At 34.0% G+C, this 17,266-nt stretch overlaps 1 protein-coding gene across 1 annotated transcript; it reads left to right on the top strand.

The window, feature by feature from the left end:
- The first annotated feature begins 150 nt into the window (after positions 1-150).
- Positions 151-13,017, top strand: LOC135846795 (xanthine dehydrogenase/oxidase-like). The gene is made up of 26 exons (XM_065366076.1): positions 151-358; positions 726-895; positions 970-1,130; positions 1,206-1,365; positions 1,448-1,691; positions 2,068-2,294; positions 2,365-2,467; positions 2,551-2,681; positions 2,766-2,894; positions 2,972-3,139; positions 3,224-3,389; positions 3,468-3,583; positions 3,652-3,744; positions 3,824-4,034; positions 4,157-4,337; positions 6,121-6,304; positions 6,421-6,616; positions 6,739-6,932; positions 7,008-7,166; positions 7,247-7,375; positions 7,461-7,591; positions 7,674-7,761; positions 7,820-7,981; positions 8,064-8,160; positions 8,233-8,343; positions 12,832-13,017. The coding sequence occupies exons 1-26, from the start codon at positions 322-324 to the stop codon at positions 12,897-12,899; spliced, it is 3,816 nt and encodes a 1,271-aa protein (XP_065222148.1). The 5' UTR covers positions 151-321; the 3' UTR covers positions 12,900-13,017.
- The last annotated feature ends 4,249 nt before the right edge of the window (positions 13,018-17,266 follow it).

The raw sequence follows: 17,266 nt of genomic DNA, 5'->3' as shown, positions 1-17,266 counted from the left end.
AGCGACAAAGTACATGTTTTGAACGTTTCTCTTATGCACTTCTAGGTAGGTACCATGTTAAGTTACATATCATAATCCCATAATCCATAACGCGATAAGGCGTTTTACCTACCTGACTAAATAAATGACAAAAAAATATTTTCTACATGTTGGCGATAGTTTAAACGAGTTCACTGTTTATACCTATTTTTAAATGAATAACATCATATAATTTTCATTAAAGAACAGGACGTGTTTTGAATAATGATTTTTCTCCAAAACTGACCGACTCCAGAAGCACGATTCAAAACTTCTAGACTTCAAAAAATAAAAAATAAAATAATGTTCAAGTTTAAAATCAACAACATTATCCATACAGGTTAGATCTTTTTTCTTGTTATTAGAACATAATTATTGAAGCAGGTCAACTTTCGATTTTGTACAATCTTATACCAATCTGATAAAAATATTTTGAAAAAATTAAATTAAAGTACACATAGATTCTTTACATAATGTTACTTTTACGCGAAAAATTATTCGATTGCTTCGGAAGGGGAGAGAGGGCACAAGAAAAATGTTCAGTTTTGGGATTTTTAATACCTAATTTTTCTTGAGATAATCGGAAACAATTTCAGCAGGCTCTATAACATTAAAAAAAATTCCACTCTCTTCTCTACTGACAACTGAAGACTGATTGGTTGTATATTTACAAATTTACATGTATATTTTTGACTGTTTTCCCCCAGTGGATACCAATGTACCTCCTGAGACTTCTCTGAATGAATATATCAGGAATTATGCCAATCTCAAAGGCACCAAATCCATGTGTTTGGAAGGGGGCTGCGGTGCTTGCATAGTTGCCGTCGAAAGACCAAATCCAAAAACTGGCGAGGAGGAAGTCTTCGCAGTGAACTCGGTTAATGAAAATTTATCACACAGATGTTTAGGTATTCATGGACGAAATTTTCATAATTTAAACATTATTTGCAGTGTCTCATGCCCATATTTAGTTGCCATGGGTGGAATATCATCACCATTGAAGGTATAGGAAATAAAAGAGAAGGCTACCATAAAGTCCAGTCAACTCTGGCTGGCTTTAATGGTACTCAATGCGGATACTGTAGCCCTGGGATGGTTATGAATATGTTCAGGTCTGATACCATTTTCTCAAGATTATCTTTGCAAACTCTATAGTTCAATTAAAGACAGATTTTGTTTCAATTTAGCTTACTCGAAGGAAACGAGGAGGTTAAAATGAACGATGTTGAGAATTCTTTCGGAGGTAATATGTGCAGATGTACCGGATACAGACCGATTTTGGATGCTTTCAAGTCTCTAGCCAGTGATGCTACTCCAGAGTTGAAGAAAAAATGTGCAGATATTGAAGTAGATACTTTACTAACTCAAATTTCATCGATCAGCCTTCCAATCCTGACCCTGAACTTATCACCTCATTCGCTTTCCTCAGGATGTTATGACAGAATTCAAAATCTGCTCCAAAACCCAAAAACCTTGCAATGGCACGTGCAAAATCAATGGATACGACAAGGGTATTGATCAAGAGTTACAAACACTCGACAAATCGATTTCGATCGAGTTACAAGGGGCAAGATGGTTCAGAGTGAAAAACGTCCAAGAAATTTACGATATTTTTGAGAAAATGGTTCGAGTTGGCACCAAGTACATGATTGTGGGTGGAAATACAGCTCAAGGTAGTAACCATAGGTTATACATTTTTGCTCTTTTTTCATAAATTTTGGTGAACAAATTAAAAAATTCAGGGCTTTTCATAATTTCGGTTCTTAAAGGAATAAGAAAGGAACAGTACTAAAAGTTCGAGACTTGCGTGTAATTGGTGTAATTTTACAAAATTATCAACTAAAAGAGTAGATAAGATAGAGAGACTGGCAAAAATACATCTACCTCATAGATATTTACACTCAAATATTTAAATAGGTATGGTACTTTTTATTTACAAAGTGCTGTGCCACAGTTGACGAGAAATTTAAACATGAGAGAGAAGATAGAAACTTTCGAGAACATTGTTATTCATATTTATCACGAGCAAATATTTTTATCTCATTTTAGGAGTTCACAGATCCGAACTTCAAGACATTTACATCGATATAAATGGAGTCGACGAATTACACAATTATTCGCTCAATTCTGAAAATCTCACCCTAGGAGCCAACATGTCTCTAACTCAAACAATGAAAATACTCAATGAAAAGGCTACAAAAAAGCCCAAAAAATTCGGTTACTTGAAAAAACTCACCAATCACATCGATTTAATAGCCAACGTACCAGTTAGAAATGTAAATAATAGTTTTTTAATACGACCTGTGGTGAAAATTTTCACCTACGAGGGCCATATTTTTTTTATAGGTGGCAACCTTGGCTGGTAATTTATCGATTAAACATTCACATCGAGAGTTTCCTTCCGATCTGTATTTGATATTGGAAACTGTTGGAGCTCAATTGGTGATAGGTTAGTGCCTAAGTAAAGAATTGTCGAATCAGAATTTAAGATTTTCAGACAAGACTTTAACAAATACATGAATTATGTTGCAGGTTCTTCAGATGGGGTAACATCAACTTATTCACTGGCACAATACCTCGATTTAGATATGCGATGTAAAATTATATTGAAAATAATACTGCCAGCATTGGATTCTTCTAATCACGTTTATACTTCGTATAAAGTATATATTTCTTCAACTTTCTAACCCCTTTTTTGGCAACCAGATATTGAGAATACAAATCATGGTTTTTTTCTATGTACCTAGATTATGCAAAGAGCTCAGAATACCCACGCTTACGTCAACGCTGGATTCCTCATCAAAGTCGACAAAACTGCCAATTACAAAGTCATCGATACACCAGCCTTAGTCTATGGAGGAATTAATCCCTATTTTGTAGGTTCCTGCTGAAAAATACCTCTCTAGAATTTATTCCAAGTGTAATTGCTGGTCTTTGTCGTGTTTATACACAGGTTCATGCCACAAAAACCGAAAATTACATCAGAGATAAAAGTCTCCTAGACACCAATGTCTTCAAAGAAGCTTGTAATATTCTCAAATCCGAACTCGAGCCTGATAATCACCCCACCGAAGCATCAGCCGAATACCGTAAATCATTAGCTGTGAATTTATTCTACAAGGTTCACATTTTCTCTGAATAATATGAAGAAAAAAACTGCAGTAAAAATTCAATTTATATGTACCTGGCTTTATTTGTATTTCAGTTCGTGCTCAGTTTATCACCAGATTCCATCTCAGAAAAGTATCGCAGTGGAGGTTCTCTATTGACTAGACCACTATCATCAGGCAAACAGGATTTCCAGACTGATAAATCTGTGTGGCCTGTGAACAAACCGATGCCACAATTAGATGCTTTTACACAATGTGCTGGTAAAGCTCAAGGGCTCCCGAAATAATTCTCAGAAGTACACAAATCATCGCATGAGAAACATTGATTATGGTTTTCAGGGGAAGCTGAGTACGTCAATGATATCCCAGTTCGAGTGAACGAACTTCACGCAGCCTTTGTAGTATCTAAAATAGGCCCAGGGAAATTGATAAACATAGATACCACTCTCATAAAGGTAAAATATGATTCATATTAGGTACATACATTTCAACTCAACAAATCAATCGCCTGATTTCCCCTCAGAATATGCCCGGTGTAGTGAAATTCTTATCCGCAAAGGATATCCCAGGAAGAAATACTTTCGTCGAAGAATTAATCACTGAAGAAGACGAACAGGTACTTATTTTTTTGTTCGTTTTCTGGTTTTACGTGAAAAAAAAATCACAATCGGATTAATTTTTATTTCAATTGGTAGCTTTTTGCTGACGATGAGATCTTATATGCTGGTCAACCTGTGGGCGTAGTTATCGCTGAAACTCAAACATTGGCTAACAAAGCAGCTGACCTAGTGATCGTCAATATTCGACAAATACGTAAACCAGTTTTGGATCTGAAGGGGATCGTTGAGTCTGGTGATCAAAGCAGAGAAATCAAACGTGTCCAAAAAAACGCCACCAATGAAAAAAGTAAGCTTACAAAATAGTCACTAAATTTTTTTGGCACCCATCAAAAAGTCCCAAGGTGGAGAGGATAGAGGAGGGGTTTTATTATAAATATGAACTATGAATTATTTCAACGTTTTTCGCAGAAGATCTCAAGCATAATATAAAAGGATCCTTATTGATGGGAGGTCAATATCATTACCATATGGAGACTCAAACTTGTTTGTGTGTCCCACTTGAGGATGGGATGGATATTTACCCTGCTTCTCAATGGATTAAGATGGTCCAGCTCAATGCATCTTTAGCTTTAAACATGCCGCAGAACAGGTAACTAAACTTGATGTTTCAAATTTCTATAGCACTTGAACGTCTCAGAGTCGAAAACCATTCAAATTGTGAAAGTTTCTCGAAAAATATTATTGTGAAAAATTTCACAGAAAGTGGTTTAACAAAAAATATTATGAAAATTGTTCAAAAAAGTGAGAAATGTGTTGGCAATTTTTGAAATATTTATTTAGGGGGAATCACGAAAAAAAAGTCAGCAGATTTTGACCAAATTCAGCAGAGACCTTCATTTTGGGCTGAAAATTATCCACAATTTCTATTCAGCTCCGGTGGTACCCCTGGGGAGATTTGGGCCCTCAAAGAGAATGCATTATTTTCTTTAGGGTTACATTCAGCAATCGAAAATTTGCAAATATCTTTTATTTTTGAGTAAATTTGGATTTTGAAATTATTTTTTTTTGGCAAATACTTACTTCGCATTATTTATACCAAAATTTTGAAAAATATCTTTCCTGAAACTGGAGAAATATTTTGAAACACAGTGGTGCCAATTCTCTTGTCATTATTTCCAATTTCAGATAATCGAAAAAAAATTACCAAAAATTTACACATAAATGACCAAAAAATTGGCACCACTGTATTAATTTTCAAAATTTTCTCCAACTATGGGGTGCTCCTTACAAGGGAACTAATATTTTCTGGGACCGAGAGAAGTTTTTTCGATTTTGGAAGGCTCCAGCTGGGGCCCTGGAGAGGTTTTTTTTAAAAAAGGAAATTATTCAGAAGAAAAATTTATGCCATCGAAGAAAGTGACTTGAATATCGAAATAAATGTGTTTTCGAAGGCATTAATTTTGATTCTGAAACCAGGTTGGCCCCAAAACCAAAATTAACTAATCCACCTACAGGGAGATTGATTTCAAAATTTTTAAAAATTCAATCCTGGTACCGAATTATTCTTTGAATTTTCAAATATCGCAGATTTTGATTCTCCTAAAATCGAAATTCAAGCCTTTCTTCCAAGAGTACTAGAGGCAGGCTTGAGACTCAAAATTTTGAACAATACAGTATGGGTTTGGAGCTATAGTGTTTCGAAGGCACCGATTTCGATTCTGAAATCTGTTCACTCCAAAATTAAAACTGAGCTTTCAGGAGACGGTTGGGGGCTAAAAATTTTGAAAATCATCTATTCCATTTTTCTTGATTTTTTTGTTTCAAAGAGGACAAGAGTCGAGGGAAGGGGTTCTCTTTAAAGGGAGATTGTTTGGCAGAATTCTGACAGATTTTTAAGATGAAGTTAGTGACCTCTCAAACGAAAAGGCACCACAAGTCGGATTTCTGAAAATCGAGTTCAACACGTTTTCAAACTCTACAGACTGTCCTTTTTCGAAGTACACCAACCATTGAATTTTTTGTTTGGTCAAAAAAAAAATACCGAGTCAATTTTTGTTAAAAATGATGATTTTAAAATTTATAAAATTTTCATCAAATTGATAGAAAAAAAGAAACAATAAATAAAAGTCTTGAAAAATAAAACCAAAAACTTGATTTTTTTTTTTTGAAAAAAGTTAATCTTTTTACGTTTTTAATTTCAAGTTAATTTTGGTTAAAATTGAAAATTTGAAATAAAATTGATCAAAATTTTCGTTAAATTAGAAAGAAAAAATGATGAAAAAGTACCAATAAAAGTTTTAATCAAAAAATTGATTTTTTTGAGAAAATTAATTTTTTTACATTTTGAATTTCGTTTTTGATTAAAAACGATAACTTGAAATACTAATATAATTTTCCATTTCAATAGCATTCCAATTGAACATTTTTTTCAGCATTAACGTGAGCGTGAGACGTTTAGGAGGAGGGTATGGCGCTAAATCGAAAAGATCCACATTGATAACAACAGCATGCGCTGTGGCAGCTTACAATATGCAAGTGCCAGTTCGAATGGTGGCTAAATTAGAAACAAATATGGAAGCATTCGGTAAACGATACCCAACGTACGGAAAATACGAGGTATTTCAAAGCCTATGGATATTGGATACCCACCACATTATAAATTTCACATCCACCAATTTGGATGAAAAATTCTACCTTTCTTTTGCAAAAAAATGCCATTTTTTTTGGTCCAGGTATCAACTGATGAAAAAGGTGAAATCCAACGCATGGTTATCGATATGTATACCGACGTCGGAGCCAAAAACAGTCACCCTATAGATAAAATTGTAATGATCTATTATTCAAATTGTTACGACTCATCCACTTGGACATTCACCCACCATCTGATAAGAACTGATTGTACGACAAATATATATGTCAGAGGACCAGGTATTTTCTACATCATTACCTCAATGTCATGCAAAGAATTCATCATCAACCAAACCGATTTCAAAATATCCGGTTGCAAAAGAACCTTATAAATAAGCAAATTAATGCCCATTAATTCGCAGGCAGCACAGAAGTAATTGCATTAATCGAATGCATCATGGATCATATCGCCAGAGTTATCGATGTTGACCCTATTTTGGTACGATTGTCGAACACGAATCCAGAATTGTACTCAGATATAGCACCAATGATTGAGGACGTGAAACTCAGTTCTGATTTAATAAATCGTCGAAAGTCTATCGAAGACTTCAATAAGGTAAAAACTCATACTACCCAAAACCCAATTAATCACCTATATTTTTAAAATAGTTTTTCAACTCCTCACTAAAAGGCCAATCGATGGAAAAAACGAGGCATTTCTCTTGTAGCGATGAATTATCCACACTCAGTCTTTATGCCATTCCATATTCTCATATCAATTTACATGTACGACGGATCTGTAGCCGTAAGCCACGGAGGCATTGAGATGGGGCAGGGTGTTAATACCAAAGTAAGTACGCATCTTCTGCACCAATATCTGAACATCAGACCCTAATTAAATGATTAACAGTAATACTTTGTTTGGGAAAGGTTGCTCAAGCTATAGCATACAGTCTAGGAATCGATGTAAATATGATTAAAATCAAAGCTTCGACATCTTTAACCAGCCCAAATAATGGGAAAACTGGAGCTAGTATGGCTAGTGATGGTGTTACTTACGTAAGTACTCGAATTTTCCAGCATTTGCAATAGGTACGTGATCTCAATTCACAATTTCTTCGAATGTTCTGCTGCTTGTTTTCAGGCTGCTTTGCAGTGTTGTAAAATATTACTCGCCAGACTCGAACCTGTAAAGCAAAAAAATCCAGGTAAAACGTGGCCCGAATTGATCGCAGCAGCTGCTGCTGAAAATGTCGATCTGTTGTGCGAATATATGTAAGCAAACCTAATAGAATTTATCATAATTTGGTTCCAATTTTAAATGCTTAAGTCGCTGAAATAACACAATTCTTCGTAGGTATTCCCCTTCAGAAAACATCAACTACAACATTTATGGCGCCGCCGTCTCCGAAGTTGAAGTTGATCTGCTCACTGGGCAATATTTGGTAATACGGAATTTGCCTTGATCGTGCTCTTCAGCTTTCTGATTTCATCATTTTACAGATCACCAGAGTAGATTTACTCGAAGATGTAGGTCAAAGCTTGAGTCCTACTGTAGATCTAGGTCAAATTGAAGGCGCCTATGTCATGGGTTTAGGTTACTGGTTAAATGAAAAATTAATTTTCGACCAAAATACCGGAGCTTTGTTGACTAATCGTACATGGGTCAGTTTGAATTTTTTTTCTCGGGTAAATACGAGTACAAACGTTAATTTTGCACTCGACTAATCCTAGAGTATTTTTGCAGAACTACACGATTCCAGGAGCCAAAGATATTCCAGTCGAGTTCAGAGTTTATTTCCGAAGAAACGCTCCAAATCCATTTGGTGTTCTGAGAGCGAAAAGTAATCATTTATAATCGTGTGATTTTTTAAATTGAAAAATTCTCATGTATCGTAATTTGCATAATTTTACAGACACAGGGGAGCCTCCTTTATGCTTAAGCATAGGCGTGGTATTTGCAATTCGAAATGCGTTACAGTCTGGAAGAGAAGATGCAGGGTCGAAAGATCCTTGGTTTCAGATAAGTGAGTATCGAGTTCTTTTTTATGTCAAAAGCAAGTCGAATCAACGAAATATCCGAATTTTATGGAACAATACCTAATATTAAGAAATGTATTGAGTAATTTCTTAGAATATTCTTTTAAATTTTTTACATAGTCATAAAATCTTGATTCCCGGGAGTAAGATCAAGTTCGACCAGATCTCATTTAACATAAATTGTGCCTGTCAAAACAGGTCAAATCACAATTACCTACTTACCTCAGAGACAAGTCATCATATCTGAGCAGACCTTTTCAAAGTGTTTCATATCCGCAGATTTCCTAAATTCAATCTTAATGTGGTTCTTTTTACCAAAAAAATTACAAATCACTAGAAACGTAACAAAAATGTCAAAAAAAAAAAAACATTGAACATGTCAAAACAAAATTTTTAAAAACAAAAATTTTATAAAATATTGCACCTATAAATTGCACAAAAAAATTCTCAAAAATATGAACAAATTTGTAGAATAATCTAGCAAAATAATAGTTGATAAAACGTCGAAATGCGATAAAAAACAACCAGAAATAATTAAACTGGCAAGTAACATAAAAATTGATGAAAATGTCTTGAAAAAATGAAAAATTATTTGGAAAAAATTGTAGGTACCTACCTAAATGATTTTAAAATGTTCCCTAATTTTTCAAAACAATTCATCGGTTTTTGAATATCAAATTTTACCTGAAAAATCATTTAAAATAACGGAAGTCTGATAAAACGGACCAGAATTTTTGTAAAACATTGCACAAGTTATTCTGAATTTTGATGGGTGAAAATCTGACCGGACCAGCAGATCCAATCAGAGTGTGGTCAAATGAAATTGTATTCTGAGAATACACAAAAATCTGATCTGCTATGATCTAATCCAATCAAATCTTATCAAGGAGGTTTTAAACTAGTCTGATCAGATTATTTTATTGTAGGTAATTAAACTAATCAGAACCGGGCTGAGTCGATTTAATCCGATCTGATCACTTCCTCCGAGTCTGAGGATATCTAATCCGATCTGGTCACTTTATTCCCTGAGTCGATAAGATTGTATCAGGCCCGATCAGCACAGATTTTATCAGTTCTCATGAAGCCTGCTCTGATATGGCTAATATTCTGATATGATCATAAGATTTCGGATTCAAAAAATGCTCGGATTTGATCTAATGCCATCCGATCAAACAGATTTGGGCTGATCAGATCTTGTTAGATCTTTGAAATCACATTTTTATGGGTAGACTTCAACTATTCAGATAAGCGCATGTAAAATCACATCTATTCAGGAGCGTTAAAATTACTGATGTGGTCCGATTGAATGAGGGTTGGTGAAATAGAATGGAAGGGGGGGGGGGTGCTCGTGAGGAAACATTCAGATCTGATCAAACAGGGTTAAACAGTTCAGATCAGATCTAATCAGATCAGAACTTGCAGGGAATGAGGACAAAAAAAAGGATCAGATCAGACCAGATCAGACCAGATCAGACCAGCTCAGTTTGATTCAGTCCAGATAAGATCAGATAAAATCCAATCAGATCAGATCAGATCAGTTCAGTTCAGTTCAGTTCAGAAAAGGTGAGATGAGATGAGATCTGATAGAATTAGATCAGATTAGATAAGATAAGATCAAAACAAATAAGATAAGATCAAATCACATCAGATAAGATAAGATTAGATCAGATCAGATCAGATCAGATCAGATCCAAACAAAGTCAGTTCAGATCAGATCAAATAAGATAAGATATGATCAAATCAGATCAAATCAGATAAGATCAAAATAAGATAAGATTAGATCAGATTAAATAAGATAAGATCAAATAAGATCAGATCAGATCAAATAAGATCACATCAGACCAAATCAAATAAAATCAGATAAGATCAGATCAAAAATACATAAAATCAGATCAAACAAGATCAGATTAAATAAGATCAGATCAAATCAAATAAGAAAGATCAAACAAGAAAAGATGAGATCAAATCACATCACATCAGATCAAATAAGATAAGATCAAATAAAATCATATAAGATTAAATCGGTTCAGATAAGATCAAATCAGATCAGATCTTGTGGGGAATGGGGACAAAAAAATCAGATAAGATCAGTTGAGTTCAGATCAGATCAGATCTGGTTTTTGTTGTAGTTTTTAAATCTATTTAAAAACCAGATCAGATCAAATCGGATCAGATCAGATTAAATTGGATCAAATCAGATCGGGTCTAATCAAGATGATCTAAAATGGTCGGAGCAGATCAGAGCAGATCAGATCTCATCGCTTTCTTGAGATCTGAGTAAATCCAATTTAATCTGATCACGTTTTCCTGGCTAGATACAATTGAAGCATGTGTTTCCAAAACGCACTAAGTCCATTTTTAACATTTTTGAGATAACAACGCTATCTATCGTGAAATCACTTCCCGAACACAATGGTCTATCACATTTTTAAAAAAAATTATTTTTTCCATGAGAAACGAATCATTGAAAACCACGTGCGCCATTTCTATGTTTCCAAAACGCACTAAGTCCAATAACAAATAATGGTAAGAAGTTCAGCATGAGAATCGTTCGTTTTTTTTTTTTTTTTTTTTGGGTGTTTATAATTACAAGATTATTACACCCGTAAGGGGGGGGGGGGCTAGATTTGATTTGTGAGGCCGATGTTTTCTACTAGGGAGATGAATTTTTGTATTTCTGAGGGTTCGTCAGGGATAGTAGGTGGGTTTTCTTTTATCTGTAGTGTAAGTCTGTTTTGTTTTAGTTGGGGACAGTTGAAAAGTATGTGTTGGATGGATGTGGGTTCGTTTCTGCAAAATTGGCATGAGGGTTTTGGTTCTTTTTGGTATAAGTGGTTATGAGTAATTTTTGTGTGGCCTATTCTTAGTCTGGTAATCAGGATTTCTTCTTTTCTGTTCAGGTGGCCTAGATTTTTCCAGGGGAGAGTAGTTTTTTTATGTTGGAAGAGTTTGTTTGAAGTTTGTTGTGACCAAAAGTTCTGCCAGTTAGAAAATGTGTTGTGAGTGATTAGAGATTTAATATCATCAGGAGTGTGTTTTACGTTTTGGTGTTTAAATTTGTGAAAGAGAAAACCTGTTGCATGTTACATCGAATTATTTTGATTTCAAAATAATTCAATTAGTTATTTTCATAAAATTTTTAAACCAAATATTGTTCTTTAGGTATTAAGTTTATATTTTGTCTCGTGTAAACGATCAGAATAAAGAGTGTTATTATCAAAAAATCATTTTCAACTTTGCTCTTCTAGGACGAGAATAATACCTACTTTTTCAAACGGCACTAAATATTATTTTCAGCGTTTTTACTTTCCCGAAAGTATTATGTTTCCAAAACGCACTAAGTCCACACTAGCAAAAATTGTGTTTCCAAAACGCACTAAGTCCACACCAGCAAAAATTGTGTTTCCAAAACGCACTAAGTCCACGAGTTTGCAACATAACACACGCTCTACTGCCGCACTAAAGTGATTTTTTTTTTTTCAAAATGGAGTTAGTATCCGAAAGGATACACAAAGCACTTTTGCTAGAGTAGAATGTGAAACCACGCGATGTACTAGTCTGACACAGTTTTTTGTGTTTATCTCGAAATCAAAAAAATGGACTTAGTGCGTTTTGGAAACACATGCTTCAATTCTAATTTCAATTTTCTGCTGATCAGCACAAATTTTATTGGGTCTGATGCAATTTGCTCAGGCACACGTGCATCATCTAATCTGATGTGATGTATCAGATCCAACCAAACAAGTTAGATTTGATCAGATCTAATCACTCTCTTGTAATGTCCAGATACGATGTGCTGTGATCGGATATAATTAGATCAAATCAAACATTGAAAAGGTCTGCACAAATCTAATCAATCTGATCCAAACGGGCCAATGTACTCGTTCAGATCTGATCTCTTTTTACTGAGTAGATTTAAAAGTTCTTATCAGGTCAGATAAAATCGGTTGACGAATTTTCTGATATGATCAGTTCAAATTGGATCCATGGAATGCCCGTACCTGATTTGATCTAAGTAATCATTTTCAATCTAAAAGCTAGGTCAAATCAAATTGTATCTACTTATCAAGTACATTGAGTCACATTTATTCAGGTATGGCCAACTTACTGATCTGATCAGATCTCATGCAAGTTTGTCAAATAAAATTAGGTTTAGAGAATGTCCAAATCTGATCTGCTCTGATCGGATCGGATTTACTTAATCACATTTTATTTCATCTCTTCTGATGAGCACAGATTTCATGAGGTCTGATAAGATCTGCTCAAATAGATACTACCAATCTTATGATCTGATCAGATCAATTTAATAATTCGATTTGATCAGACCTATGTATTTAGACAAACTTGATTAGATAAAATCAGTTCCCTGCAGTCTTCTCTACATTACATTCACTCTAAAATCTAACTGCAACCCAAAATTCAATCCATCTCCACACCTATGTAATAAACTAAAACTACCCCATTTCTGTTCGCAGACTTGCCTTACACACCAGAAAACGTACTTCTCAGCTCGATGACGTCCGTGGATCAATTCGCCCTATAAACACTCGTATTTACATCATACAACCATACTGCACAGCGCAGCTCACACATATCCATCCACCATAATATTCGTACATTTTACGCATTTTTCAGCATAATAAAACGTCTTCCACGTGCAACTTCACTACCAATAATCGTACCATAAAAGCATTATCAAATGATACTGGCATTTTACGCCGCGAAAATACCCATCTAGCAACATCTACCACTATATAGTCAATATCCAGCACCATTCACTACAGATCAAAGCAGACAAATAACATTTTTTATAGCGCCGCTAATGCGCTTATTACCCGCCAAACTACCGCCATTTTATAACCAAAAATGCGAATTTTATACCGCCAAGGAATAAACTTTTGTCGCCATATGTTACGAGTTCAACGTCCTCCTAACCCCCTCACAAACACAACACACAATCGGCTCGCTATACGATTATAAAATCAAAGCAGATTACCGCGATTTCATTAAAATAAATACCGAATAAAGGATAAAGCTCGGTGAAAAAAAAAAAACACCCGTCGTGTTTCCGGTCACGTTCCAATGCCTCCCTTCCTCTCATTCCCACCTATCACAAAATATATCATGTCATTGTATATGTACATAGCATACAATAGGTATTCATCATTGTAAATGAAACCATAAGATAGGGGATGATGGTGGGGGTAAAGCTTTATGGTAAATTGAGACCAAACTGGTAAAACAAAAGACCAACAAACATATACTAAAAACCATTACGAGAGTAAATTTTAATTTAATTCTACTAACGATATCATTGAAAATAATCATACACTACTTTATTAAACAAATTTCTATACTCAAAAAGGGAACATACGTACTAAAAAAAAACACACACAATCCAGTTATATGAAAAAAGATTAAATAAAATTCATTTAAGCACAAAAAATCATATTCAATAAATCGCTGAATTTGTCTCGACTAAATGCAATTTTAAAAATTCATACACCGAGTGAAATCATTTTATAATGTTGCATAACTCTTTCTTTTTTGTACGGGTAACGGGTATTTGTACTTTAGCGAACATATAATACATATCCGGGTTAAATGTACCGGGTGAAATATTTATAAAAATACTTTTTAATGCGATAAACACGATATTTTCGCCTTGTACGTTATTTTTACCATCTCGTTTTACAAATTTTCTCATTTTATCTCAATTTACTTTTATATTTCAGTTTTTTTTTTTTTTTTTTTTTTCCTTGCAAGCTTTGAAATGTTATAGTGTTGTATCTCTATCTACGTCTTGGCAGTGATTAGAAAACTTGCACCGTATTTTCCAGATTTTAGAAAGTGTGTCACTCAACAGGTAGGTACCTATGCAAATCAGATACTCATTTACATGCATTATAATGATTGGTTAAGCAGGACTGAGGGTGAGATGTAGGAGGGTGGTTTCGTAAAATTTACCATGGCATTCAATCAAAAATCGTTCCCCTCTCTATTTTGAATTTAATTTAGAAAAATTTGATTTTTTTGAGAAAAAAAGCTAAAATGGCAAGAGTTTATTTTAGATAGTCATTCAAGGCAATTTTATGCTTCATATTTCGTTTTTTTTTACAACTCTCAAAAACAGTAAATTTTTAGAAAAAACTCAATGATGTGATGGAAAAAGACGTAAAAATTGAAAATAAAACGAAATAAAGCTGAGAAGTAACTTGAAAATGAAGTAGGCTCATAAATTTGAAGAAGGGTTAAAAAGTTCAAAAAAAAAATGAGCGATAAAATAATGTAAATAAAACAAACACCTTCATCTATCATTGGAAAAAATAATAATTTAAGAGTTTGAAATGAAACTAAACTCAACAGAATGTCAATTATGGTTTCTGACTATTCCCTTCTGCCCCTCACTCCCCCCTTCCTAAAAAAAATCGCCACCTTTTCACAATTTTTCATTACTCTCGACTAAAACTTCAGAATGGCAACATGGTTTGAATTTTGAACCTTCCAGAGAAAACCCCCCCTAACAGAACTTCAAATTCAGATATGATCACATAAAAAATTATATTTTTAAAATGTACGGCAAAAGTATACGCTATTTTAGGAGGCTATTAGAAGTGCTATAATTTTTACGCTTGAGAATTGGGCACCAAGAACTGGGTCTTAAAAAGACGCCAACAAAAAAAAACAAATTTTCAAAAAAGTCAGTAAAAAACTCACTTATCTAGACTACATGAAAAAAATATCTAGGTACCTTCATTTTGAGCTCGTTGATCAATTTTTCAAATAATTTTAGCCCGAACATAAATATTGAACATCCAAAAGTGGAATGGAGGGGAGGGGAGGGGAGGGGAAGGGAAGGGAAGGGAAGGGAGGAGGAAAGACAATAGTATTTGAAAAAACGCACGAAATTTTAAAATTCTGAACTCATCAATTTAGTATTGAGATGTCTTGGATTTTGAAATGAAAATTGATCCCTCAAAAAGAGCACACAAGAGCAAATTTTGGGAAAATGCATCAGTACGTAATTTATAAATTGACATATTTTGAATATACATAGTTTTATTGGTTTTTGAATCCACAGATATTGCGGTTTTGAATCTATTTTTGATGCGATAATTATAAAAATCATTAAAAGAAATCGAACTTCAAATGGGAGATACGAAAGGACAAATTTTTGAATATTTTTTTGATTCTCCTAATCCATTTTTAATCGAACCATCTTGACTTTAAAGAACTGGGCTTCAAATAGGAAGAAGAGGGAGATGTACTTACAAAGGATCAAATTTTCGAAATAGGTACGCAAATAAAATATCTAAATTTATATTTTTTGAGCTCTCAGCACCCTCAGTCGATTTTTGAAAATAACTATTTTGACTCTAAAATAAAAATTGTTTCCCAGAAGAACGTATGAAGGGAAGGGAGGAGAGTGTAAGGCAGTATAGTATTTTCTGAAAAACGCATCCAAGTAACTGAATTCTAAAAATTTTGACCTTCTGAATGCTTTTCAAAATGATACTCAGATCATCAAATTAAAATGCGGCTTCGAAAGGGAGGTGTAAAGGGTTTTGGACCCTAAAATTGAAATTGGGCTTCAATGGGGGGGGATAAAGGTTTAATTGTGACGCGGCCAGCGATACCATACCATATGTCGGCGAAAAATTTTTTCGTTTTATTGTGGTTTCTGGTAGTGTTTTTCTTCCTCTTTTCAATGGTGCAAACAGATTTTCAAAATATTAAAATCTGACAAATTTGCAAAATTTCAAAGTTGCGTATTTTTTGAAATTCAAAAACCAAAATTCTGAGAAAAACGTTTTTGAAAGTTTGGGTTATTTTTGTAACATTTTTAAAAAAAAGTGAACAGTATTTTTTTTTTTTGATTTTCTTCATCTTTTAATGGTTTTACATCATAATATATATATATTTTTTTTTTGACATTTTTTTGTGAAAAGCACTTTTGTAAAACCGGTTTTTCACCACTAAAACGACGTGTTTGAGATCGGTGGGTACACCCATTCCAAAGTATAGGCTTCATAGTATATGAATCGACAAAAAAATTGTTTTTGATATTTTCTGACTTTTTCCATGAAAACGCGATTATCTCAAAAAAAAGTTTTCCAACATATGGTATGGTATCGCTGCTTGCGTCACAATTTTTGAATTTTCAACGTAGACATTTTGGCCTTAAAATGAAAATCAAGCCTCAAAAAGAAAGAGAGGAGATACAGAGAGGCGAATTTTTTTTTAAAAAAACATATCAGCTGGCACCTTAATCAAAAAATTTCGAGCACCCAAATCCATTTTTGAAATGATTCGATCAGATCTCAAAAATTAAATAGTTCTTCAAAATGAAGTTGTAAGTGAGGGGATTTTTTTCATTTTGGCATAAAATGGAAATTGAGTTACAAAGAGTGTAGCATATAGAGAATTGTGGTAGTTTTAGGTTGGTAGCACTGCACAACATGGCAGTTATGAATAAACTCTGACAACGTGATTATGTGCTTATTTATGTGTGTACGAATATATTACATTTGGCGACGAGGAAAATGGTTATTTGAATAATTTTTTTTACAAAAAAATTGTGTTCGCAAACAAGACACCAGACACCAGACCCAGACACCAGACAATGGCTCCTAGACTCAAAAATAAGCAGCCAAAGACACCAACATACGAAGAGACACCTTTTGCTGGTTTCATTCCACGCTTTCAGACAAACTCCTATACAATACAATAACGCATTTCAAACTTTTGATTCGCAGAATTCTCTCCACAATCCAAAGAATGCAAACTAGAAATCAGTCTACAAGGACTAGATGACAAAATCGAAGCAAAGCGCAACTTACTGCTGAAATGCATTGGCTAAGATCTTTACCTAATGGTAAGTGATCACTTCGATCTAAAGCTAATAACTCA

This window comes from Planococcus citri, chromosome 5 (genome assembly GCF_950023065.1).
Source record: "Planococcus citri chromosome 5, ihPlaCitr1.1, whole genome shotgun sequence".
Lineage (NCBI taxonomy): Eukaryota > Metazoa > Arthropoda > Insecta > Hemiptera > Pseudococcidae > Planococcus > Planococcus citri.
The sequence above is the reverse complement of the archived record's forward strand: the minus strand, read 5'-3'. Positions and strand labels throughout refer to the sequence as shown.

Coding starts and splice junctions, on each gene's coding strand:
- LOC135846795 (XM_065366076.1), top strand. CDS start 322: ATGTTCAAGTTTAAAATCAACAACATTATCCATACAG. Junction 1,366..1,447: donor AAAAATGTGCAGATATTGAA/GTAGATACTTTA, acceptor CGCTTTCCTCAG/GATGTTATGACAGAATTCAA. Junction 2,682..2,765: donor ACGTTTATACTTCGTATAAA/GTATATATTTCT, acceptor CTATGTACCTAG/ATTATGCAAAGAGCTCAGAA.